The sequence below is a fragment of the Mytilus edulis genome, chromosome 5, assembly GCF_963676685.1.
Source record: "Mytilus edulis chromosome 5, xbMytEdul2.2, whole genome shotgun sequence".
Classification (NCBI taxonomy): domain Eukaryota; kingdom Metazoa; phylum Mollusca; class Bivalvia; order Mytilida; family Mytilidae; genus Mytilus; species Mytilus edulis.
The window spans coordinates 71,942,683-71,970,665 of NC_092348.1; the positions used below are offsets into that span (position 1 = coordinate 71,942,683).

The following is a 27,983-nucleotide window of genomic DNA, read 5'->3' on the forward strand; positions in this document are numbered from 1 at the left end:
GGATCATTAAAGTAAGTTCTTCAAAGTGCGTCGAGCAGTCTTGACCATATTTTATACTTTGTTGTTCTGGTTTTATTGTGTTGGCGGGTTACTGTTCCATTGACGCATATCTTACGTTTATAAAAGTACTTTTTTGGAATCTGATGTTCAGTGGTTGTCGTCTGTATGTGGTTCATAAGTGTTTCTCGTTTCTCGTTTACTATATTGATTAGACCTTTGGTTTTCGCGTTTGAATGGTTTTACACTTGTTATTTTTTGGGGCCCTTTATTGCTTGCTGTTCGGTGTGAGCCTAAGCTCGGTGTTGAAGACAGTAGCTAGACCTATAATGGTTTACTTTAATAAATTGTGACTTGGTTGGAGAGTTGTCTGATTTGCACTCATACCACATCTTCCTATATCTATTTTATACTTATTTTATTCATATTTTGATTTATCAATAAACAGAATTGAAAGAAATATAACTTAACAATTTCTCCTTACCGGTCATTACAAGATACCCTAATATGTCTAATATGGTCTGCAGGAGTTCTGCATCGTCAATCTTGAGTTGTACAAGTTCTATTAGGAATGAGATTCCGTCTTCTTTGTGGACATGAACACAATTGGCATCTGTAATTGTAATATGCAATTCCTGTAAGTTATGCTCAGACAATTCGAGCTCCTAGGCTACGATGTATTGTCAGAAATTTGCAGTTACTTGTACATTAAATCAACTGCATATCAAGTACATAGTCTTTCATATAGTGCATTCATCTTTTGCGTACTTCTCATTGTGGAGAGTTGTCTCATTGGCACCATATCTTCTTTATTTCATTTTTACATCATTACAATAAACTGTCTTTGAAATGACAATTGCTATAGCAATCAACTGACTTTCTTTAATTTGAACATTTCCATCGAGTCATATTTTGAATCAGTAACACTTAAAAACCCGGAGAAACCTGAAAATGATAGCATCTTCGGTAATTAAAAGTTTTAGCTAATAAAGGAAAGAAAACAAGAAAATATATACCTGAATATGATGTCATTTTCAATAAAGTTTGGCAAGCTGATTTAATGAGATCTTTGATGTCTGTAAACTGTTTCATTGCTTTGATAATACAAGATATCCCTTCTTGTTTTGCCAGCAAAACATGAAGAGAGTCTGAAATGTATTGAAACAACTGAAGTCAAAATAAATGCACATGTCATTCCGCTGTAACATGCATTGAAAAAGCGGCTTGAAATATGCTGGCTCCCTATATCAGTCCCAAGAAGTAACATTTAATTAACTGTGTGGCTCGACGCATGTAGGCAACCTATATCATTCCGAAGTTGCATGCACTGACTGTGATTAAAGTTTTGATGTATGTAGGCTGCTATTACGTAAGTGAATTAAACTATGTGACCGAAGCAGTCATACATAGGGCGTTGCACGATTTATAAATACATATTTTTTTTTATTAAAGATAGAATAAAATCCTAATCTAAATTCCTAATATCATGCTCGTCCCTAACATTTAAAATCCATATTGTATTTACTTTATATTAAATATCTTTGTTTTAGCAATGAAATAAAACAAGTTGAAATTAAACATCTTTATCAAATAGATAAGACGTGTTTAATCCTTCGTGGTGTCACTTTCAACTTTTTTGTTTGCTCAAGCTTTCTCTTTTAGAAATATTGTAATACTACTTGACAGGTCATTCTAAATTACGAACTTAGATATAAACCGTATAATTCCAACTTAAAACAATATAAAAATTATTTAAAAGAGAATAATATCTGCTTTTTAATGGCATATGGTAGATTTATGTAATGTGTCTTCGAGAAAGAAAACGTTCAGGTGAAAATAACTGATCCTCTTTTCCTCGAATGTGACCTAGCGAATTACGCGTTTCACAGGGTTTGTACTGATATGGTGAACAAGATGGGTGCAACGTTTAGAAAAGGATCTGATTACCCTCTCGAAGCACCTGATAGACCCCGGTTTTCAGTAGGCTTTGAGTTACTCAGTCTTTATTTGTTTTTTATTTTGTTTTTTGGTGGTTTTTTTTTCCATCAGTTTGTTTTCGACTCATGGGTTTGTCTATCCTTTTGGTATCCTCCGTTTCTATTTTATCAACACTTCCATAGTAAGAAAAAATTATAGATTGCTGTCTCAAATATCAATGCATATTAAAAACTAAATATTTTTCGTGTAACTACTTACCGTCATTAGCGAATGCTGCCATTCTGCGACAGAAATCTGTTTGGCATTTGGAATTGTTTGGTTTCTGTTTCATTTCCTTTATTACATCTTTAATTGAAAACTTTTCATTATAGACTGTGGAATGTAATTCGTCTGTAAAATAAAATACAGTTAAATCAGCAATTCCTAGCCCAGACTCCTTTAACTTAGTCTTATTACCATGATAATAAACTAACAAAGTTAATAGCTTACACAATAGGAATGTAAGACACATCTTGCAATATTTCATATATGCTTTTTTTAGGGGAGGTTGGACGCCCGGGATGTTATAAAGCATGCTTGTAGCATTTTCAACGTGTTTCGTCTTTTTTTTCCCCGTTTTATGGAAACAACAAATACGAGTGTATCAAATTGATCAAAGACTCATTTTTTTGCAAAACTGATGGTTTGTAACGATCACATAAATTGGGAGCCTTTATCTGAACTAAAACAAGAAAATATGATTTCTTCTGATTTCTACAAAAATATCAAAACTAAAGAAAACTATAGTTTATTGATCAAAATTACTTTTAAAAAAGTCACATATAGCCACTTTCAAAATAATGTACACACACCGAATGCATGACAGAATGAACTATAAAAACAGAACTTCATGATAAATTTTTGTTTGCTATCAAATGGGGGTGGAGGTAGGATGGGAATACGGGTTTGAACTGAATTAATATTTAAAAAAAAACGCAAGAGCAGGGTTTTCTGTCAGTTATACAGATTCTAAAAAAATGTACATCGCTATGAATATAAATTATTAAAACATTCATTCTTATACATTTTGACTTGGATGTAGAGTTGTTTCATTGACACTCATGCCACATCTTCTTACATCAATATATTTGTAATCTGGACTGTTCGTAAGTTGCTGAAATGAACTAGTTATAGTCCTAACCATTGCACTCGTCATTAAATATTACGTCTGAACACATTACTTCTTTTTAATTATAGTGTTAGGTTGTCTTGTAAAGAGGACAAGTAAGTGAATTGTCGTTGCACTTCTAACACTGATAATAAAGTCTTCTGCATAATAGCATATAAAGATAACAGGAGTATTAAGGGTTGTTATACCTGTGGCGAGACCTGGGTTTAAGTAGGAAATGTTAGTCAACCAAAAGCTATGGTCCCGTTTTGCAAGTGTAACCTTAGCAATTATAGTTTGACAAACTAAATAAAGATCGACTGTGCTATAGAATATACGCCCTACTTGAAGCATATGGCATCTAAGCAATAAGAAGGGGAAAATCAGGCTTTGCGGGCATTTTATCACAATGAGTATACCGATATAAATATCCCTTAATAGTCTATTGATCTATTTTTATCTCACTTATAGTAATTTGCGAATGACTAAAATATTTGCTTTTTTCAATTAATGTATAAATTCCAAATACAAAATTTCAATCCTGGTATATATGATGAGTTTATTTCCAAGGGATAATTACCTTTTTATATACAACAAATATTATTATCGAAAAAACTGTATAACTTATTACAATCGTAACTGCTCGGCCATTCTCGCTGTGCAGTACAATAACGTTATTTATTCGTGTAACCAGAAAGGCCGAGTAGTTCCGATTGTAACTTATTGTTCTGGTTTTTTTTACTAAAATAAAAAAAAAATACTTACCTCTTGGCGCCATTGTAGATTTATTGTTTCCTTTGTTATTTTCTGAAAAACGAATAGCATAATATTTGACAATAATTAACATCAAATTCATTTACAGTTCATCAGCACATTCCATCTTTGTATATTCTAAGTCAAAAACTAATGTTTTGTTACAAGGCACTACTTGTGTATGTGCTAGACGTACAAACTAACACTTCTGTTTATATACCCAGCATTTGACACAGTGTTTTATTATTTCAACCTCATTTTGATCACCAGGCTTTATATCATAATGCTAAACACTGACATTAGTTAAATGAAGTGCTTTGAAAATCAAAATAAAAGTTTATATATGTATTACTATTAACCCCTATCGAAGACCCTGACTTTCTGCCTTTGATGCATGTACTTTGATGGTCCGTTTAAACATTAAATTAATTGTTTAAGTTTTATCTATAAGGACGTGGAAAGATCGATAAAGAATAGAAGTGCCCTTATACATAATCTTATAACTCTTCAGATTTGTGTTAAACAAACACGTATATCATGCTTTTTGTTGATAAACAATGTGAAAGTCAAGAGCTAAATCATAACAACATGTCATTAGGTGGAAAGCTTAGTTTCTGTGAGAAAGTACGCCATTCTAAAATTAGGTTCTCGGATTGGTCATATATTTTAAATGAGTACTCGGAGTAAAGCATCTGTGCTCGAAATCGAATCTAGTATTAGTATCTTGATTGGTTGAAATTTGAGTGCGAGTACGAAAATCGCAACTCCAATTTACATGACCACAAGGTCGGGGATATAACTCAGACAGACTAACAACAGTAGCAATTTTACATTATACAGATAAATATTGGTTTTACGAAACTTCATATTTTAGCATATTGTTGCGCTAAGTAAAACGCTAGTAAGCATGGTTTACTAGAAACAGCCTAATTCAGATTTGCTTCCCATATTGAATTTACTGCATTCTCGTTTATTACATACACATGCAATTGTTGTGCTTCTTTTTCAACAGCACGCGCAAATCTGGAATAAAGCAAAGACGGATAGGTTCATAATAAACTTTTTTATTCAATTTTGAATTTACTTTTTATTGCTATGCGTGCTTCTTTTCCGCAAAAAAAACGCACAAATATGAAATAAAAGCAAAGACAGGTAGGTTCGTACTAAACTGTTTTATTCAATTTTGAATTACCTTTTATTGTTGTATTGGACATTCGAAAATTCGCTCTGATAATTAATCTGACCTGACAATAACATTAAATGACAGCAAGATATAGATATATATATAGAGTGGGGTGCTCATTTTCGCCATATCTTTCCATGTTTTCTACAGTTTATGTTCAGGTCTATATGTTTTTGAAGTATACTGATATTTCTATATGAAGATAACTTCAAATGCAAAACATTCCTAAGCTTGAAAACATGTTTGTTTTAAAATAATCATCTGTAAAGTAAGATTAAAAGGTGTTTGAAATTTCCTGAAGTTTTGTCAATGGGGGACACATATTCGCCGTTTTTACACATATATTTAAAACCAAATAACTGCAGCTTTATATAATATTTATCAAATAAATTTCATTTTAGATGAACAGCAGACATTTTAAAGGTGTAAAAAAAACAGAAATTTAGGCCAATCAGTCAAAAAAAAATGCTAAGAAAAAAATCTATGAAAATCCTGTTTTTCATTCAGGAAATTGACCGAAAATCGTTGTCCGTTTTTCGATCTTTTGCAGTTAGTGCCGTAATTTTGTTTAAGTTTAAAAAATAATCATATTTGTTATAAGATTATAATTTATTGGCATATTTCTTCCATTTCAGCCATCCTTTGAAGTGATTACACCTCAAAATCATAAAACGGCGAAATTGTGTCCCCGGCGAATATGGGCCCCCCACTCTATATATAAATCGATTATAAGATAAATAAATAAACATTCATCGAATGATGTAAGGGGCATAAAAACATTTACAGTTTTCACGACACTGTCTCCTCTCTACAACTGGTCCCTTTTCCTGATTATGTAATCAAAGATTTTAATGGTTTCAATTGATAACAGTCATATGGGTACGAGCATTTAGCTAAAAATATGTGTATTTTTTTCCTTTAAAAATATTCTGATCTCCAATTTGACGGAAACAATATTGTGAACCAGCTGATGACAAAATAAAATTATTCAGAATCGATTTTCCCCCATATTTCATAGTGTTAAATTTGAAAAAAATCTGAATCAGACAAAAATTCTTACCCCCCCCCCCCCAAAAAAAAACCCCACTCCATCCCGTTAAAGTTAAATAGTTGGTCCCTAACAAAGTAGATTTCTATCTGAGATAAAAACAATACATATACATACTTCGAATAATTTCTATTTCAAAACTAACTTACCAAACTGCTTTACTATTTCATTTAAGAGACCAGCTCTTGTAATCTAAGAGAGACCAGCTCTCTTTGTCGTCCAAAACAGTTGTGAATTGGGCGTGGATGGAATCCGTGTTAAATAGTACATACACCCATCAACAATATTGGCCTTTCAACCTTTGTTTAATGTTTAGCTTACAGTGTTTGTTTTCATCAAGCTGTATCTATATATAGTTGCTACCCTGGTGTATTATTTGCTTAGAAACAATTGTATCTAATAAACTTTTTCATTTTGATTTTTAATATTTTAATCGAGTTATGACGAAGATAATAAATCATGAATATTCATTTCGATTAGTTGTTGAAAAAGAATGTGTTATTTATCTTATAATCACGAAATATATTTACTTCATGACCCTGATTGAATGCAGACTACTTATGAGTGCAGTGCTGAAATTATATATTAAACATTTTGATAGTTTTTTATATATATATATATATACAGAATCCTTTTCAAGTCATCTTCGCTAGCAAATGGTTACGTTACTTGGTATCATATTACAAACGGATTTTATATATGTAGGTCTAACCTTTATTATTATAACTTCAAACGTCACTTTTTGTTACTTTACACAATAAAACAAGATGGTTGGAATGCTTCTCAGCTAAAAAAATTTTATCTTAAAAATACAAAGCATTGTTAATTTCCATGAAACCAAGGATAAACGTCACTATTTTGTTCGAAGCGTGTAAGTTTGTAAGAGTAGACGCATGCACTACATATATGCCTCTATTGAGTTATTAGAACATCATTTGTTTGAAAATTGGAATTAACATAATCTATATGCGGTTCAATTGAATATGTCAGGTGTATATATTTCAGGATGTTAACTGTGTCTAGTTAATGGATATAATTCACCATTTTTTTGTTTAATGTAACTCTCATTTGGTTTTTTTCTTCAAATGAAGAATAAAATATGGCATTGCAACAAAGGCTGCCACTCCTTCGACATAAGTTGACCTTATGTGGCTTTGGTTATTCTACTTAGACCCTCATATTATGGTGCTTAAAATATTTGTAACGGGCTTCCCAAACATTTGGAATAAAGCATTGTGCATTTAATCAGATACCACAGTTTATTTCTTTGGCTTTTTCTTCAATATATCACAATTAAACGTTCAGCTCAAGCATGACAGGAAAATAAAGCCTTAAAATCTTCTGTGTACTTTAAAGATAAGATGACTCAAGACCAAAGTTAAACAAAGAGGGCGGTAGTTCTCTTTAACGACCGTTCAATAATAAACCAAACTATTTCTTTTATTATATTATTTATTCCGCACTTATCTTAATACTTGTCTTTTCCAAACTTGTCAATTTATTTACAATAGATATAAGATACATAAAAAGAAATTTAATGACATAGAACCGGAAATACAGTCACGTTTATACAAATTCGTAGAATACTAAGCACTGCAAAGATAGTCTAGTTTATAATTAGTAACCAAGGAAACTAAATAAATATATGTTTTATTTCTGCGTAATACTTTCAACAATGGTGTTTTAGCTTGAAAATCACATTTGATACTCGTGCCACTTGTTAATTGTCACGTGATATAGATAACAGCAATTATAAGTTTGTAAAACTCGTATGACAAAATGTGGTATAAGTATTGGAATTTTCATATTTTATATATTACGCGGTGTTAATTATACATATTTAAATGTCATATCCTTTCTTATGAAACTACGTGGTCGCAAAAAAAGAAAATTCATATTTATGATCTCCGACCACTAAAGTTTACACAGAATTTAAAAACAAATTCTATCAATTTAACTGGAATCTTTCATCTTATTGAATAAAGATCAAGAACATTATTATTTTATTAAGTTCAAATTCAAGTACACGAACATCACATGTCGGATACATTAGAAATGTTTGAAAGCGATTTTTCTCAAATTTCAACTCTTATTTTTAACTCTGTTCGTAATCTTGAAACCCGCTCCCCGCAAACATGCTTTTGTTTTATTTGATAGAATTCCATCTTTTATTCCCCCATAAAGAAGACCTTTATTCATATGTTTAAGAAATATGCAAAATCAAGTTTCGATATTATAGAATACCCCCTTTTTTGGCCCAAAACATATTTTGATAAATAACAATAAAACCGAAGAGACATACTTCCATTAATCGTAACACACACAGTAAGGTGCTACGAAACCAGCTTTTGGTTTAAGAAAGAAATTATAACCTACGTAATATTGAACATAATTTTGAGGGGAAAAAAATATATTCAAGCCCGCATAGCTTCTTGGTGAATCGCAGACGAATGAATAAGTCTTGTACACTCAGAGATATTTACCCAGTATACTATCCACATTTCAACCTTTCAATATAGTTGTCAATGACAATGTTGAAAATGACATATCGAGACGAATGTCTCTCTTGATATTTGTTGGATATATGATTAGACAACAGAAGAAATTAGTTAATTCAGTTTAAAGGAAATAAGGTCTACTGTGTGATATACGAACTTATTGTATCTTTCTACATTTGACACCTGATTCATATTTTGAACAACAAACAAATCTTTTTTCATGTAATTTGACTACTCAAAATAACTCGTCAATATAAAGTCTTATTTGTCGGCTGTATTCAAATAAAATGGACTAAACTTTTCTTCTTTAATTAAGACTACAAATAAAAGAATCTTGATTTTTGTTAACCGACTATGGCTATTCGGAATTTCGTTTTTTTAACAAATACATTTGATTCGATGCACTTATTTTATATTTCATCGACTTTTACTTATACTTACCGCTATCCATATCTCTCTGATATTCATCAGACATTATCTGGTATACTTACCGCTATCCATATCTCTCTGATACTCATCAGACATTATCTGGTATACTTACTGCTATCCATATCTCTCTGATACTCATCAGACATTATCTGGTATACTTACTGCTATCCATATCTCTCTGATACTCATCAGACATTATCTGGTTAAGCGGGTTTTCAGAGCCTCACTTCTGTATATTTGCCTCGTATTTATAAAAATATTTTCTTTTGTCAATTAATTTTGTATATATATACAAAATATTGAGAATTTGAAAAGCAGAGGATACTTAGAATATGAACAGGACATAAAAAAAAATCATACTCATTTGCTTTTTCATTTAGTACATAAAATTATAGGGCTTAAATTAAAATATTGTTTATTTGCAGTTTACCGACCGACCCTTGAAAATCCTCCCGACTGTGAAAATTTTATTGCTTTAAATTTGAAGAATTTTTTTTTTAATACTTCTATTGACGCGATCCGGAACTTTGGGTCCTTTTCGGAAATTATTTAAAGTCTGGGTCAATTACGCATTTCAAGTTCGGTTTTCTTAGCTTCCCGTCAAGCGTTCAGGGAAAACAGTACTATTTATTCTGCCATAGGCGACAATATTAACATTTTCTAAACTTACCACTTTTTAAGATAAAAACCTGGATAAAACAGTTCTATGCATGTTGAGTTAGTACTTTATTATTGTGTTTTAAAAATTAAAGCCAAATAGTATCATGACCAACTTCCAACGGAGCTTGTTTATGTTATCCATGCCCACCGTCATTTTGCACCAAATTTATGAAATTTTGCAAGTCTTTTCGAATAATTCTCTAGAAAATATTTCAATAGGTTTCAAAATTTATATTGTAAATATACACACTGCAGTTATTCATAGATAAATAAAAAAATATATTGTACCCTTACATCCAATCACAGCGCTCTTAAGTTGACTTCCTACGCCCTGTCTTGAATACACAAAAGGCCAACCTAATGCTGGGAAAATTAAATACTACCGTTTTCCCTTCATGTGACCATTTAATGATAAAGCACATGGAAATTGTTTACAGGTGTCCATGAAGTCACGGAGGAGTACTTTACGCTGTCGTCTCGTGTCATTTTTAAGCAGATAACAAACAAAAAAGTTTATTAGTAAACTGTTTATACAGATTCAGGCACATGTAATGATGTGTGATGATATCATTGACGATGATGCAGCGGATATTCATAACTGACACGATAACCATTCTGTCTCAAACAAATCGGGTACAGAATCTGTAGAGCCTGACTTTATGGAACCAATTTCAGTGGTTAAATAATTCGACAGCAGCTTGAAGTATGGCATATTTTCTACAAATCGTTGTGAATACGACAAAGATGAAACCACTCCTCCGTGACTTAAATCTTCATGAATATCTGTAAACACGCCTGTACGGAGAAATGGGCTCATTTGAAATGTTTTTTTAATAATGGATTTTAAATATACCCAAACTATGTGGCCTGTGTGAATTCAATTAAAACATGTCCTTAGGAGCTATGCTGCCAATTTTTTTTATGCATTAAAAACATTTCAGTACAGACCATTTACTTTTAATGGTGTGCTATGGATTTCACCCCAAACTTTAGATTTCTTTGGTTTTCATTAAAGCCTGGCAAAAGTATAACCTTATCACATACAATTAAATATTGTTAGAAATATGAAAACAGTCGAATGTCTTAATACTTTTTTTTCAAGTTGCCTTTTTTTCAATTGAGGAAGATTCAATGGTTATTTTTTTTTTATTATTAAAAATACACTCTTTAATACATTGTCTTATAAATCTTTAATATCTACATTTTTCTGATGAAAATACTCTACTCATGAAAACATTCTAGTCAAGAAGCATACATGTCTGAATATATTTCTTTAAAACAGTTCTAGTCATAATGACATTCCTTGTTTATAAGTGTTCCCGTATTTAATAATTATACCATATTTTATGTCATAAATTGGATAATGACACTATGTTAAAGTTTCAGTTTTGGTTAAAAAGTTTTTTATCTGAAAATGCCTGTTCATTTGATGTTGGTTTTCAGCATGTCCAGTGTTTGTTGTTTTAAAATGTTTTTTTTTCTTCACAAGAAACTTGGTTTAGTGTAACTGCTTGTTTAAACTGTATTTTGGCTGATAAAATAAAATATTTTTCCTACCTACCGACCCTTCAGTCTGAAGGTACAGTCGGAAAACTGCAAACAAACATATTTTTAAGGTTGGCCTAATTATAAGTTTTTGTTTTCTGATTAATGAATCAAAATTAGATTGATGTATCATAAATGCATGGTCAAATTATTTGTCAGATCACTTAAACAGAAATCTCAATAAACAATATAAACAATTTCACCTATCGTTAGATTAGACACAGCTATGCTGGAACAACGTGAATGAGGTTTTTCAAAAGTTGGATAACACCTTGAAAATTTTGAATGGAGAAGGTACTATAGAAAGAGTGTTGGTATTCCAAGTGGAAACGGAACCGTAAAGAGAGTCTTGGTATTGATTGGTACCGTAGTGAAGTGGAGACTGTATAGAAGAGAGCCTCGGTGTTTGAAGTGGTGAGAGCCTTAGTTTTAATGAGGAGTTGTTTCGTTCTGATTCATAAAGTATCTGTTACACGTATTTGAATATCGAACATGGTATTGAGAGAGCACCTGTGTAACTTCGTGGAGACGATACAGTTGACAGCATAGGTAATTTCAACCGGAGGCGATACCATAGAGAGCCTTGATTCATAAAAAGATATTTCGTTAAAAACCCCACTATTTGAAGCGAGATGGTACCGTCGAAAGAATTGGTATTTAAAGTGGAGACGATACCGTTAGAGAATTTGTATTTAAAGCTGAGACGGTACCGTCGAGAGAATTAGTATGCAAAGTGGAGACGGTACCGTAGAGATAATTGGTATTTAAAGTGGAGACGGTACCGTAGAGATAATTGGTATTTAAAGTGGAGACGGTACCGTAGGGATAATTGGTATTTAAAGTGGAGACGGTACCGTAGAGATAATTGGTGTTTGAAGTGGAGACGATACCGTAGATATAATTGGCATTTAAAGTGGAGACGGTACCGCAGAGATAATTGGTATTTAAAGTGGAGACGGTACCGTAGAGATAATTGGTATTTAAAGTGGAGACGGTGCCTCAAAGATTATTGGTATTTAAAGTGGAGACGACACCGTAGAGATAGTTGGTATTTAAAGTGGAGACGGTACCGCAGAGATAATTGGTATTTCCAGTGGAGACGGTACCGTAGAGAGAATTGGTATTAAAAGTGGAGACGGTACCGTAGAGAGAATTGGTTTTTAAAGTGGAGACGGTGTCGCAGAGAGAATTGGTATTAAAACTGGAGACGGTGCCGCAGAGAGAATTGGTATTTAAAGTGGAGACGGTGTCGCAGAGAGAAAAATTGGTATTTAAAGTGGAGACGGTGCTGCAGAGAGAATTGGTATTTAAAGTGAAGACGGCGCTGCAAAGAGAATTGGTATTTAAAGTGGAGACAGTGCTGCAGAGAGAATTGGTATTTAAAAAACGGAGACGGTGCCACAGAGAGAATTGGTATTTAAAGTGGAGACGGTGCCGTAGAGAGAATTGATATTTAAAGTGGAGACGGTACCGTAGAGAGAATTAGTTTTTAAAGTGGAGACGGTACCGTAGAGAGAATTGGTATTTAAAGTGGAGACGGTGCCGCAGAGATAATTGGTATTAAAACTGGAGACGGTGCCGCAGAGAGAATTGGTATTAAAACTGGAGACGGTGCCGCAGAGAGAATTGGTATTAAAACTGGAGACGGTGCCGCAGAGAGAATTGGTATTTAAAATGGAGACGGTGCTGCAGAGAGAATTGGTATTAAAACTGGAGACGGTGCCGCAAGGAGAATTGGTATTAAAAGTGGAGACGGTGTCGCAGAGAGAATTGGTATTTAAAGTGGAGACGATGCTGCAGAGAGAATTGGTATTTAAAGTAGAGACAGTGCCGCAGAGATAGTTTGTATTTAAAGTGGAGACTGTGACGCAGAGGACCTCGCTATTCAAAGTAAACACACTCCTTTTTAAAGTCATTTGAAAGTTTCAGTTACGTTTAACTGTTTATTGAGCTTATGTTGATTATATATTTTGTTTTAAGTTTTTGTTTACAGTTATTCTTTATCTGTATTTAACAATAAATTGTCATAAACGGTACAAATTGGTGGAAATTGTCATCTAAGAACAAAAAACGCCTGTAAGAAGTAAATTATTGATTTTGATCATGCTGGAATATTTGTAAATCTTTTTAATTTCAACTCATTTTAACTTGCTACAGCTTCTTTTAACTAGAAGAGATATAAAATAGAAAAAAGACCACACATACACAAAATGGACAACACTAGTCTTTGAATGGCAATATGAGTCGACGATATTGGTCATGTTGACTTATTTCGAGATTTTGTTAAGCTAATAATTGTGATGTATACATTTTGTCTCTATATAATACAGTTTACGATTACAGCAAATTAAACGCAAAATATAAGCCTTTTTGATCATTCTTGTTGTTTACAATTTCTCTCTTTTTACGAAGATTCCACAAAAAAACCCACAAAGATGGGTACAAATCAGCATTACAGGGAAATAAGTCGATTATGAAATGGACGGATGATTTCGGCCATTTGATGTATTTGAAAGTATTGTCTGGTTTATTATTTTCTATGTTTAAAAGTTTTACAAAACACATAGAAATGGATAAATACTCGTCGCGCAAGGACAATAGCTCCTATACGAAGTCGACTAAACATTTCGATAATGTTGATTTTCTTGCAGATTACTTTTGCAAATTAAAGAATCGCTTTGTTTATCATAGTTTTTAAAACAAACGCAAAAAAGTACAAATCGTCATTTAAAGCTCACAACTCCTTTACTGAGTCGTTTGACAATTTCGGTCAAGACGAGCAGTAGGTAAATCGCATGTTCCAAAGATATAACAACAAGATACTCTAGGGATGCTTGTGGCCATGTTGGTTGCAAATGATCTGGAAGAGAAAAACTCTTTTAAAGAACGACGAAGTATTATGAAAAGCTTACACTGGCTCTTCCAGACAGGTTAGTTTTTACAGGTTTACATTGCATTTGATTCATTGGCGGCTTCTCTATTCATACATATACTAAAAGAAGTTCGCCAAATCGTGGTACAATTGGGAAAGTTGAAATAAAATGTTTTTAAATTTCGCGGGCAGTACGTCGACTGAGCGTGAGCAAAAGCGTATAAAACACGTGTCGATAACGGTCTCCGGATTAGATATTTTCTCAAAAGTTGGCGTTTCTGTGGAAAACAGATTGTTTGAAAGACTGATTCAGGAACTACAAAATACTACATTTATACGTCGTATCACAAATATTTCCGACTTTGTATGGTTTCAGAGGAGTTGCGACTAATGAAGTCGGAGTCTTCCTTTAGAAGTATAGATTATCAAAAGAACCGTAACATTAAAATTGAACTGATAATGTGTTCGAACATAAGTTAGCACTTGTATATAACTTTGGATGCAACTTATAAGGACAATCTAACGGCGTGATCATATGCACGCATGGTACTGTATAAACAATATGCAAGCACGATAGGTTGGTATTTTATCATACAATATATCGTGTCAAAAATATGCATTGTTTATAAATAAACATGAACTTAAACTCTTAAAAACCGAATTCCAATGTTTGATCATGAAAAGTAGATTGACATGACATGTGAGATGTTTGTTTAGATATAAATAATACTGCTAAGGTATCTACGTTATCTATTTGTTATAGTTGGGACATTTTAAAATAAATGAAATTAATCATTATTATCGCCATGGTTACTAAAAATACATAATATTTCATTTAATGCTCTTGTTGTGAATCTAAAAATTTTAATATTTAAAATAGATTGTGTGAAAAAAAGTTTAAAATTTAATACATTGTGGAGATAAGACTTTTGTCACATAAAACTAGTAACGGTTTCGCGAAGCTATCCTAAGACCTGTCCTTTTCAAAGATGGAAGTTTGTTCATCTACAGGAGACACCAAGGGACAAGGGATATACTGTTGAATGCGGTAGACAATAACAACAATCCTCCCCGTGTCAGAACCAGATTAACAAAACAAATAGAGAAACTGAATCTGGTCAATTAACAAATATATTTTGAAATGTCAAGAATATGATTTCAAGCAAATTGTATACTCAAAGGCATTTCATACAAATGCATCTGTTTTTAAATTTGTTCAGTAATAATAATAATGATAATATCTTTATTTAAATAGAGTATCTCATTTGGATTAAACCAATTTTAAATAACGCTCTCTAAATACAATATCAACTACATGACTAAAACATAATTAATCTACTAATATACACATGTAAACAATAGATGTATATAAACAACATATAATTTCAACAACAAAAACCGCCTACAGTTTACATTGTGCCTTAACTTATTTTGACACTTTTAAAAAGATAATGACTTGATAGTGTATTTGAAACAATGAATGTATTAAAGGAATTGTCTAATTTATGAAAATATTTAAAGTAAACCACAGATATGAATTTTATATGACAATCATTTGAAGACTTATACTTTGTAGTCTTGTCTCCAATTATATTTTAAAATGATATGTTATTATAATATGTATAGCGTAAAAAACGCGAAAAGGCGTAATCGTGAAAACGCGAAAAGGCGAAATCGCGAAGTCGAAAAGGCGAAAAGGCGAAAACGCGAAGTCGAAACCGCGAAAAGGCGAAGTCGTAAACGCGAAATCGATTACGCGTTTTCGACATCGCGTTTTCGCCTTTTCGACTTCGCGTTTTCGCGATTTCACATTTTCGCCCTATAGAATATGAAAAACGAAAACGCCAAAACGCCAAAACGCGAAATGGCCTTAATCGGCCACAATAATTTGTGGCTAATAAGATGTACTGGGTAGAAAAACGGGTCTCAAAATAATGATACATTACCATATCTTGCTTGAATTATCGTACAGTTATAAAATATACGAAATAAGGTAAAATGCTTGAAAACACACAAAAAAATAAAAGAAATCTAAAAAATAAATCCCATAGCTACTGTTATCAGTTCATCACATACTTTATGTTATAGTGTGAAGTGTTAGCTAAATAAAACAACTTACTTGAATTGTTTTTGGAGTACAAACACATCCCTTCAGCACCATTTATTTCTATGTCAAATGATGGGTACAATGCACTAAGACTGCTAGCTATTGTTTCAACATCAACTGATAATGACGAACTCTCATCACAATGCTGTATTAATACATCCAATGTAATTTGCTTTGTTTCTCGTCGAACGGCTGCTTCTGGTAATTGTGTGGTATTGGTACGTTTGGAAAGTTTGTTTTTAATTATACCGTTAACCTGCAAGCTCTTTCTTCTGGTAGCTGTTGGTGGTGCTACAAAACTGGTTTTCCTTACTTTAGATTTTGATACAGATGGAGATAGTGAGTATCTTCTTGTTGACATGGCAACAACTGAATCTCGTCTTCCAGGTCTTCCTGTATCTTCTGATAACAAAGCAGATGTTTTCCGAATAGGATTTCCTTTACTGTCTCTTCGAACTTCTTGTTGTCCATGCATCCCATTCACAGTATCTTCCATTAACAAAAAAGATGTTTTCCGAATAGGATTAACATTACTGTCTCTTCGAACCTTTCTATTTTTTATTCTTCCATGTATTCCATTCACAGTATTATCCAATATAGCATTAGAAGTACTTGCATTTTGTTGTTGTCTTTTGGCATCATATATTGTTATGAATTCTTCATTGTTGTTTTCAGTAGTTATCATTCCTGTTTTCAATACAGTAAAACCATTTTGCATACTCCTGTTGCGTTGTTTGCTTTGATTTTCAGAATCATCATTGTCATGTCTTAAATTTTCGCCGGTCCTTTTTTGTACTTTGAGATGTCCATTTGGTTGAATACCATCGGTTCCATTCGTTATTTCTTTAGCTGCTTGTTTACTTGGTTTACACTCTAAATTGTCGAGATATTGGTCCATTAATACTTGCTTTTTAACTTTTCTCACTTTGCCAAAAGGTTTACCATTTACCACATGAACAGCATTCAAGAAATTCGTTTTTGTTAAGATTTTAGCTTGCGTTTTAGTCGTCATTATTTACAAATCTAGAACGATAAGAAATGCGTGTATAACGATTAGAGACAAATTAGGAAGATTTCAATTATCATTACAGTGGTAGTGTTAGTTTTGGGTAATATAGTAATCTGAATGTAAACAGTAGTTGACAGTTGTGTTAACGTTCAAAGCAGCTCTACAATTAAATGTCGAAATTTTTATCTCAATAATCCGATAAAGGGGGTAGATCTTGGTGCAGATCTCACTATATTGGCATGCACGTTAGTCATCGAATATCACTATGCGCGTAGGAAAAATGCTTCCGACGTGAAAACTATGTAACTATGTTAACGTTGTCAGTATTTGATTCGAAAATAGTTACATCAAATACGTGCATAAATTTACAGATCTTTTCTTCGATTTTCTATCGAAATATTTTGTTACGCCTTAAACTAAAATTCAAACATCATACATGTCAAAAAAAACCTCTTGAATAAAACGTGAAAAGCTCTTTGTCAAACCAATATGAATGCACAAATCCATCATATTAATCGGTAAAGGTCAAAAGTTAATCAATATAAGGAACAATTGAGTCGATTATCAAAATATATTTAACGTAAAAAAAGACTGCTACGTGCACTAGGTATAGACAGAAATGATCGCACCATACTATTACCTGCTTTTATAAAGGCAGATACAATGGTAATTGTATTTCCGTTTGGGCTTCAAAATGATTGTATTTCCGTTTGGGCTTCAAAATGATTGTTTTGCCATTGAATACAGCAGATTTTTGTCTACTGTTATGATTGCCATGGCATTGGCTTGTTCAATGTGTACTTCATAATTTGTTCTGTATTGTCCATGGATGCAATGACGGAACGATTGTATTGACCTTACATAAAACAATGTTGCTCCTTTGCCACAAAAAATATGAAAATTTTACCGTTCAAAAAAATAGCATATAATGAATATATATTTCTAACTTCTAAGTTGAAGAATGCATCAGTATGAAAAATATATAAATACATCAGATAATGATAATATATTAAGTTGGTATTCACTGCAAGAAAAAAAGTGGTGTAAATTCTATAAAGTTTTTTAATTATCACAACACCAAAGAATATTATCATTGCTATACCTAATGACTCTTCGACAATTTTTTTTATCTGAGAACAATCTTATCAAAAGCTGACCTTAAAGTACTTGTACCGTTTGTCCATTTTCTATCAATAATTTGAAATTTTTAAACCGATTTTATATTGTTTTGTTAGAATTTGCTGCTACAAAATCTAGGGAATTATTTGGATTAAGGAAAAATTAAAATCACAAAAATACTGAACTCAGAGGAAAATCTAATCGGAAAGTCCATAATCACATGGCAAAATCAAATGACAAAATACATCAAAAACAAATGGACAAGAACTGTCATATTCCTGACTTGGTACAGGCATTTTCAAATGTAGAAAATGGTGGATAAACCTGGTTTTGAAGCGCTAAACCTCTCACTTTGATGACAGTCCCATATATCTCTCTCATGCAAAGCTTTAATTCCGTGTCCAACTTTAGTTATACTTTTTGTTCTAAGCTCTTCATTTAAGTAAGATTTGGAATTTATAATATTTCTTCCTTGAGTATTATAATACTAAGTTAGTATAAATAAAGGCAACAGTAGTATACCGCTGTTCGAAATTCATAAATCGATTGAGAAAAAACAAATCCGGGTTACAAATAAAATTGAGGGAAACGCACCTAACGCAACAAATATATGAGGAGAACTACGACACAACAGAAACACAGCATTAAAATTTAACACACACATAAACAAACTATAATATAACAATGGCCATTTTCCCGACTTGGTACAGGACATTTTAAGAAAAGAAATGGTGGGTTGAACCTGTTTTAATGGCATGCCAAACCTCCCGCTTTTATGGCAATGTTAAATATAACATTAAAATGACAACATTACATGACAGGACTACAATACAAATAAATGGGAGAACATATAGGACAGAGAAACACACGAATAGGAGCTAACAAAAGGTACCAGGTTTAAAATTTAATACGCCAGACGTGCGTTTCGACTTCACAAGACTAACCAGTGACGTTCAGATGAAAAAGTTCGAAAGCCAAAACAAGTTCAAAGTTGAAGAGCACTGATGACCAAATGTTCCAAAAAGTGGTGACCAATACGGCTAGGGTATATTAGTCCCAGTTATTATAAGCTTGCTTTCATAATTCATTTTTTCTCGCTCCAACGATTGGATTATTTTGTCATATTATAAAATCTGTTTTATCTGTTAACGTAGATGATACATCATCGAGGTAGTAATATTAAGTGTTAAAAGTAAGATCACAAAAAAAACTGGATTCCGAGGAAAATTCAAAAAAGAAAGTCACTAATCAAATTGCAATAGCAAAAGCTCAAACAACTGTCATATTCCTGACTTTGTACAGGCATTATAATTATAACAATTTTCATTATAACAATGCTATTAATTATAATTATAACACAGTATTATTGATGATAATAATAACAATAATACATTTGTCTATTTTTATCAAAACTTTTGATTTATTACTTAATTTTAAAAAAATTTATGTTGCGATATATCTGTTCTTGATTAAATTCGTTCATTGTCTCGTCCGAAATTATAATCTGCGTGAGATTTCGTATTAGATATGTGTGATAGACGGACGAAAGGGGGCAATAATTCTGAACTAAAAAATTTCTTTTAAAAATAAAATAGGAAAAAATAATATCAAGATAATGCAAGATTTTTATGAATTAACATTCCCTACCTTTTTCCTTTAAACTGTTAATGAAGCCACTGTGTCAAACATTTTATATATAAAAGCAGGAAGTCAGATCAGTGGGTGACTGCTACTCATCTCTGTCTTCTAAGTGCTGCATGACATTTTTTACCTTTTTAAGTAACAATGGACTTCTTATAACACTAGTACCAAATCGCTAACCTTGCTTGTCGTTGTTGTCCTTTTTTAGGCGTGTGTGTTAATTTACATTTGAAAAGAGTTTTTCAAATAACAATTTGCATGTGTAACGGGAATTTTGATATACAATTGCAAACTTTAAAAAGAAATATTTAAAAATAATTCTCCCTTTAAGAACCTCTGAATTTCTAATATCTTATCATTAATGGACTGCATCAATGACGAACTCTACAACACTTAATGGCTATTATCAAAGGTTTTTAAATAATGTTATCAAAATAGGATACGAAGACAATGCTTTGGTCTAATATATGGTCACGAAGTTAACGATTGTACTACATACATTGACGTGATATCTTTTCATTTCTGGTTATTCAAATGAAAATGGGAAATGTATGTTGTATACTATCACAGTTTGTGTGACTCCACAATTAGTTTTATTGGATGAAAGAACTGCAGAAAAACAAATCTGGTGGATTTTTTAAACCTAATTTCAACTTTTAACTAAAATAGGTGAACTTGTGTTAATAACAAAAGTACTACCATTACTGTACCCTTCTTTTTGAATATTGCACGAATCATTATTGCTTGATCAAAAGTATGCATACCCTCAAATATCAGTAAATGAACATACACATATCATTTATGTTCCTTAGCAAATGAGTTTTAGCTAATACAAAATACCATTATGACTTCATTGATTGTTTATTATCTAAATCTTTCAGGGGCGGAAGGTAACAAATAGACAGTTAAAAATGGTATGCAGTAAAAACAAAAAAAGAAACATGACATAAAAACAGTCTTTAAAACACCACAAAGAAATCCAATTGCTTTAGTAGAAAATAAATCAACATAACCAACAAAATAAAACTAAAGACTGGTGAAAACGAACCCCATCAAAAACCTCAAAAAGCATACTTAGTAAAAATCGACATACCAAACAATAAGATATCATCTTCTATGTTGTGTTTCTTGCAACAGTAGACGTGGATACACCTCCAAGAAAAATATCGTTGTTGAGATATTGAATCCAAAAAGATGCAGCGTTTTGCATAAACTGTTTAGCGTTTTGTAATAACAAAGTACGGAGATGCTTTCACAGACAAGGGGTTTAACGATTGGGAAAATGCCACTGGGTCCAAGGAGAAATACAACTATCCCTCAACGAGTCAAAAACCAATGAAAAGGCGGCAATTAAAACTATAAAAAATTGTGTCTACAAGAAGAAAAAGATATATATGTTTGTATCTCAAAAAATTATGAAAAGAAGTAGAGAAATACAATTACGAATAAAAGACACCGTAGTAGTTTTAGGTCAACAGAATATTCCTTTTCAAGGACACAAGTGGAATAAGGAAAAACAGATAGAAGACGGTAATTTCCTCCGTTTATTATAATGGAAATTAAATGATGTGCCCATTCTGAAACACATGGGTAATGCCCCCTTTAGTACACAATACATAAGTGCAGACATTCAAAATAAACTGCTAAACGTATGTGGAATGTAAATTAAAGATGAAATTATCAAAAAGGTACAAGAGGCAAAATGGTCATGAATGATGAATCTACGGATTTTAGAACAATAGAGTACTTTGCATTAGATCTGTCGATGTAAAAATAGTTGATATTGTTCAAGCATGTTGGTTCAATATGGACAATGTACGTGGTCATTATAATCATCTTTGAAAGCTAGAAGGTCTTTGACGTTGTAAGTGTTGAACATTATTGGACCGGTTATATTGTAATGGTTTGAATCTTAATTCGTGGAACATTATTGAGGAGCTGTGTAAACGGGTTAACTAATGTACGGGGGAAATTAGTACCAGTTGTAATATCCATCAAGCAAGGAAAGATTGTAATCGTTAATATGTATAAGGCCTATAATATTGCTTGGAATTATTTCATAATCAAAATTATCAGCATACTTTTAAAGTAACAGTGAAGTAAGAACATTGCAACTAAGGAAACCATTCCAAACATTCCTGAAAGTTCTTTAACAAGATCAAGAGTATACTGCCAGAAAATATATAAAAGAATAATATCCATCTTAAGATAATGTTCCTTTTGGATTCCCATCTCCCCAATATAAGTGGCCAATGATAAACTGTGTCACTATATATACTAGTAAGTCTATCTTAAATATATACATGTATATTCAGTGAGTACAATGAACTGAATATATATATATATTTTTATATAAGAAGATGTGGTATGAGTGCTAATGAGACAACTCTCCATCTATGTCACAATTTGTAAAAGTAAAATTTGGGCGTAATCTGCTTATTTTAGACTTTTATTTCCCCTGCATCGTTTTAATCCATCCAATTTCGGATCTCATAAGAGGCCCAATACTTTGGCAGCTTTTTAAGAGTTTATACAATAGTACAAGATCTGAATTAATCTTAAGTGTATACAGAAAATAACCTGTTTGAACACAAAACCAATAACTATTGGACTGCTATACCAAAGTCTACATGGATATGGTAATGTCTTTGATTGAGGCTTCCTGCTAACAAAGATGGAATTCACCGTTTGTACCAACAATAAGATTTTCCATAGTCCTTTATATTTTGAAAAGGTGAATTGAATGAGGTGTCCATATATTTGTCATGGCCATTTCCTTCATTATCACATTATCACCAAATATGACTTATTACAGGATTTTATTGTCATAAGTAACATGACCTTGGCAACTATTGTAGTAGGATTTAACTGTTTTCCCTGCCCAAAATAGAAATATCTGATTTCACTTCTGTTTTAGTAGGGTTGTTTTTATTTTCTGTGTAGTATTTTCTGGAATACTGAATTTCGTTTTGTGTTTTCTTTTGATCATTGTGTTTATTTCTTTAACCAAAGGGTTTGCATGCCCCTGGGTATTCTTTTTGTATTCTTAATACGTATTAGGGTATTTTTACTTATATTTAGACTATATTCAAATATTGAGTTAAACAAGAATGTGTCCCCAGTACACGGATGCCCCACTCGCCCTATCATTTTCCATGTTCAGTGGACTGTTAAATTGGGGAAATCTAATTTGGCATTAAATTTAGAAAGATCATATCATATGGAACATGTGTACTGAGTTCCAAGTTGATTGGACTTCAACTTCATAAAAAAATACCTTGACCAAAAACTTTAACCTGAAGCGGAACAGACGAACAAATGAACGAAAGGATGGACGAAAGGAACGGATGCACAGACCAGAAAACATAATGCCCCTCTACTTTCATAGGTGGGGCATAAAACAGAAGCGTTCTATTCTTGCAAACACATTGAAATGCTAAATCAGGGTTATTTTCGTGGGGTGTTAATTTTCCAGGATAGAACAAAATCGACAAAAAACAATTCAACCCAATTAAAAGTGTAAATGTAAAGGTTTTGAAAAAAAATTTGAAACCGCCAAAATAATAAACGCATATTTTGTAAACCTTATTCAATGAAAATGGAGAAATTTTACATAGGCGAAAATAACCTGCTATACAATATTTGGGTTTGTTCTCTAGTCTCATGAAAAAAGAACAATCCAATTCACTAGATATCTTGTAAAAATTATAGGAAACCTTGTTTTTTTCATTAAAATTTATTTACAATATATAAAGCTATGATCTTTTCAATGACGGTAAGTTTTGAATGTCCTCTAAATCCATATCTGGTGTAATTTTTCCTTCTTTAAATTCCTCTAATACTTTGTCAACATACAATGCTTCAAATAACTGTTCCGGAGTTGTTGGCTCTGATTCTACAGTTGGACATTTGTAGGGTACATATGGACCTAGCTGCAAAATAAATCATATCTCAATTAATCATTTGCTCTGATAAGTGTTTAGAATTAGCTGAAAATTTATATTAGAGCAATTATAATAATGCTCAATTCAAAGTGTTATTAAAGTCCATCTTTATTTCAAATTCTAATAATCTAGGAACTCAGTAACAGTAAGCATGATTTTACTTTTAAAATACTTGTGCATGTTTTATATTGAATTGAAGTAGAATTTCCCAAACAATAGTACAGGACCTTTGAAAAAAAATACTCAAAAGTCCTCCTTTATTTTTAAAAGTTTCAATTTTTATTGAAAATTCAATTGATCATGTTGATACAAACAGAAAAAGTTGAACTTTCAAATGCACACATTGTATCATAATTCATTAACCTATTTTTTTTCTGAATTACTTTGAAGATTTTAGTTATAAGAGTGTTTCCTCATTTGTCAACACTTATACACTGTCTTAAATAACACTGTACTTTGAACCTTTTTTAATGGTTTGGTTTCAATTGCTGCTTAAGAACACACTTCCCTAACTTAGTGTCAGATATCATAACAGTTCTACTTTGTTTAAAACTTGGGGTCAGTTTCGTTTTATCTCTTTTTCAGCAAGATATATATTTGCTTGGTGGTAATTTTTCATCATGATTTTTTATGGGGTCAAGTTTTAAGTTTTTTTGTCCAATGTACCTGGGCACTTTCCCTTTCATTGTATGTGAGAAATATTTACAAAAAATAAATGATGTAATCGATAATGTGATAGACTTACATTAAAATGATTAGTCTACTTATGGTAATGGAACAAAAATTTCAAAAATATTTAAGAAATAATTCATGAAATTTTACCATGAAAAATAAATTGAAATGGACATATTAACTTATTTTGCTTTAAAATAGAGATAACTATATTGTATCTGAATCATGGCCTATGTTAACTGTGAGTTTTGATGTCGAAAATTGAGAATACCTGGTAGTATAGTTAAGTTGAGTGTAAAGCGGAACAGTCAGTTTTGTGTATGTATGCGCTTGCGCTAAAAGTAAATTTACTGTGATTATACTGGTTGACGATAATAGGTCTTCATATTAGAATAAACTTTACCTCATTTGTGTGTGGATACAAATTTTAAAAATGTTTTTGTTTGGCATAGTTATTTCAAGATTTTCCTAAAGATATTCTTATTCTAATAAAACACTCCTTCATACCTTAAAATCAGTAAGATCAGGAACTATAAATTCTGGTATCATTTCTTTTTTATTTTTGAATCTGTAAGTTTTCCTATCTACATATCCTGTGGGTTGCACAACTGTAAAATATAAAGAACATGACAATTAATTAAATGCACAAGAGATTTCTACATCTGAAGATATAGGACTCTCAGATATCAAGTTACCTACAAATTCTAGTGGATAGTGAGGGCTACACATAGCTTTATAGACAATTATTCTTAACAGATTTAATAGCATTCATATACAAACCAAAAAGTAGTTCTGATAAATAATTTTTTATGGCTCTCAGATAATATTACATGTATCTTATATGAAGTGCTACATGTGTTAACATCTGGAAGTGTGAAACTCTTGTACTGAACAAAAAAATGCACATGCATGACAAATGGTGCACTTGTAACAGTTTTTCAAAATTTTAAACTGATTTTCTCTAATTTATGTGCTATTTTTAGAATTACATTTCTTCATCGGTGTGGGAAAAATATTTCTCACTAGCTAAATATATCTGTTCTAGGCAAATGATTGGTCGAAATTTAAACATTTTGTCAAATTTTCTTGGTTTCTTCTGAATTTTCCTATTGTGACATCATGAAAAAGGTGACCATGTCTGATGATGTCATGTATAAAGAACACAACTTTCTAAAAGTTCAATTACAAAAATTCATTTAAGAAACAGATTCCACCACTATAACTTGTGTATAACGATATTTCTTCACTCTCAACATTTAAAAAGCTCAGCAAGCCTCACTCTTTAAATATAAAAAAACTGTCTTGAGTGAAGAAATATCATAACACATTTTGCATCTGTATATAATTATCAACAGAAAGATATAATAGCTGTGATACTGACATGTGTACATAATTGTCAACAGCAAGATTTAATAGCTGTGTTACTGGCATTTGTACATAATTGTCAACAGAAAGATTTAATAGCTTTGTTACTGGCATGTGTACATAATTTCTTTCCACATTTTAACCTTTTATGCCAATCTTCAGAAAGATAAGCAATTTTTTAAGGCAATTAATTGAGCTAAATAATTACAAGTGTCAATGTAAGTACATATACATCATGAACATTTAGGTCACTAAATTCATTTAAAAAAAATGAAGTTGTAAATCTACAATGTTTATTCATCAAATCATGCTATTAATTAGGGATTTAGTAGGAAACCACTTTTTGATACAAGATCACTTCTAAATAGAGATGTTTTCCAAATTTCAATAAATCAGATAAAAAAAAAAACGGCATTATGATTAAAATTTTAATAATGTGTAACAGGATTTTTTCCCTTAGTAAGTGTGGTAGATAGTCAGTCATAAGCAGTTTAGCTTTAATTTAGGAAGTTTACTTCTTTAGCTCAGTTGGTTTATAGTTGGTTTATGCACTGCCTTGTATAAAATAGGACTTTTTTTTATTACAGGCATAGATTACCTTTAGCAGTATTTGGCACAAATTTTTGGAGTTTTGGATCCTCAATGCTCTTCAACTTTGTACTTGTTTGGCTTTAAAGATATTTTGATATGAGTGTCACTGATAAGTCCTCTGTAGACAAAACGTGCGTCTGGTGTACTAAATTATAATCCTGGTACCTTTGATATTACTATTGTATTAACTCAGAGGTATGAGTCTTGGTCGAGAGTTGACACAATGGTCGAGACAAAGATGATTTTGTAACAAGAATCATGCTCTTCAATAACCTTGGTGCCAAACTTACCTACAGTAGTTAGAGAGGAATTCTAGCTAGTGTACATTGTACATGTATGTGTAAGAGTCATATTATTGGTATGATGACTCTTGAGGAGGGGGGAGTATAATGTGATTGCTTCCCTTCTTAATGTGGTAGATACTTTATTACTAACTAAGTCAGCTGTAAGGGGATAAGCTAAAGAAGTACTCCTTAAGCTAAGACAGTCAATGAGGGTGGTAATGGGGGTACCTTCATGATAAATAATGGTAAAACAATTTGCCAGGTGACGTTAACAGTAATTTTGGGTGCATAGAACATGTAGAATATGCACTTTCTTTTAGACGATAAAAAAATTGAATGATTTTGACTAATCAAGTAAATATTTTTCCAAAAATAACGGTAACGTTAATTATTTGAGACCTCTGACGAATCAAGATAAGGATTACCGATATTTTGACGAATCACAATAAAATTTTAATCAATTTGACCCTAACGGTAGCCGAAAATGGCTGTTTGATGCCTGACGGTGAAGGGCATTACTGCTCTCGTAAGTGCCCTACCTTGAAACACAGAGGCCCTGGGTTCAAGTCCCAGAGTAAACAAATATGATTTTGTATATATAGAAACCATGCTCAGCTCTACATGTACATGCTCTGGGAGTTACAAATGCATACATGTATTTCTTATTTGTTTTGAAATGACATTGATTTTCGTTATACATGAACATGAATGGTGGTCCTGGCTTCAACTTCAAGATTTGGATAACAAGGTTTAAAGCCAATATCAAAATTATTTGCATACCATGTAAGGCCAGTTTTTCTTGCATTATTTTGCTGCCTCCTTTTCTCGTCTCGTTGACATGTTTACCAGTGATTGGGAATTTAGGGTCAAACGGCTGCAGATCTTGTTTCCTTCGATATGAACATAAACATCCTCTAGATGAGAAATGTCTTGAAGATATCAATGTGCAATTTCTAGCAAAAACTTTCAATATCATTTTCACGAAAGCATGGGAGATAACTCTGCATAAATTGTAGTATCCGGAGCTATCACGGAATACTTTCCGTGTAGAACTGGATTAATCAGTAAGGCCTGCTGATAACGCACATATTTAAAATGATATTATTAAGGTACCTATTATTAATCGGTTCTCGGTCCATTTTGTGACAAAAATTCTCGAGCAAAATATAGGGGGTTATTAA

The 27,983-nt window shown here is 32.1% G+C and overlaps 2 protein-coding genes across 4 annotated transcripts in view; both read right to left on the reverse strand.

Moving 5' to 3' along the window:
- Positions 1-17,196, reverse strand: part of LOC139524386 (uncharacterized) — a 32,214-nt gene extending 15,018 nt beyond the window's left edge. For 2 of the 3 annotated variants that reach the window (XM_071319156.1, XM_071319155.1), the window contains exons 1-5: positions 16,190-17,196; positions 3,848-3,889; positions 2,194-2,325; positions 1,014-1,145; positions 482-610 (exon numbers count right to left, since the gene is read on the reverse strand). In XM_071319156.1, the coding sequence (XP_071175257.1) occupies positions 482-610; positions 1,014-1,145; positions 2,194-2,325; positions 3,848-3,889; positions 16,190-17,189 (1,435 nt within the window). In that variant the 5' untranslated portion in view covers positions 17,190-17,196. Of the gene's footprint in view, positions 1-481; positions 611-1,013; positions 1,146-2,193; positions 2,326-3,847; positions 3,890-6,215; positions 6,303-16,189 lie in introns of those variants that run through there. The other variant, XM_071319157.1, reaches the window with a different exon arrangement.
- Positions 17,197-23,640: 6,444 nt separating this feature from the next.
- LOC139522503 (large ribosomal subunit protein mL41-like) lies at positions 23,641-27,817 on the reverse strand. Its single transcript, XM_071315996.1, has 3 exons — positions 27,583-27,817; positions 25,070-25,170; positions 23,641-23,878 (listed from the first exon to the last, which is right to left on the reverse strand). The coding sequence occupies exons 1-3, from the start codon at positions 27,776-27,778 to the stop codon at positions 23,702-23,704; spliced, it is 474 nt and encodes a 157-aa protein (XP_071172097.1). The 5' UTR covers positions 27,779-27,817; the 3' UTR covers positions 23,641-23,701.
- Positions 27,818-27,983: the final 166 nt, after the last annotated feature.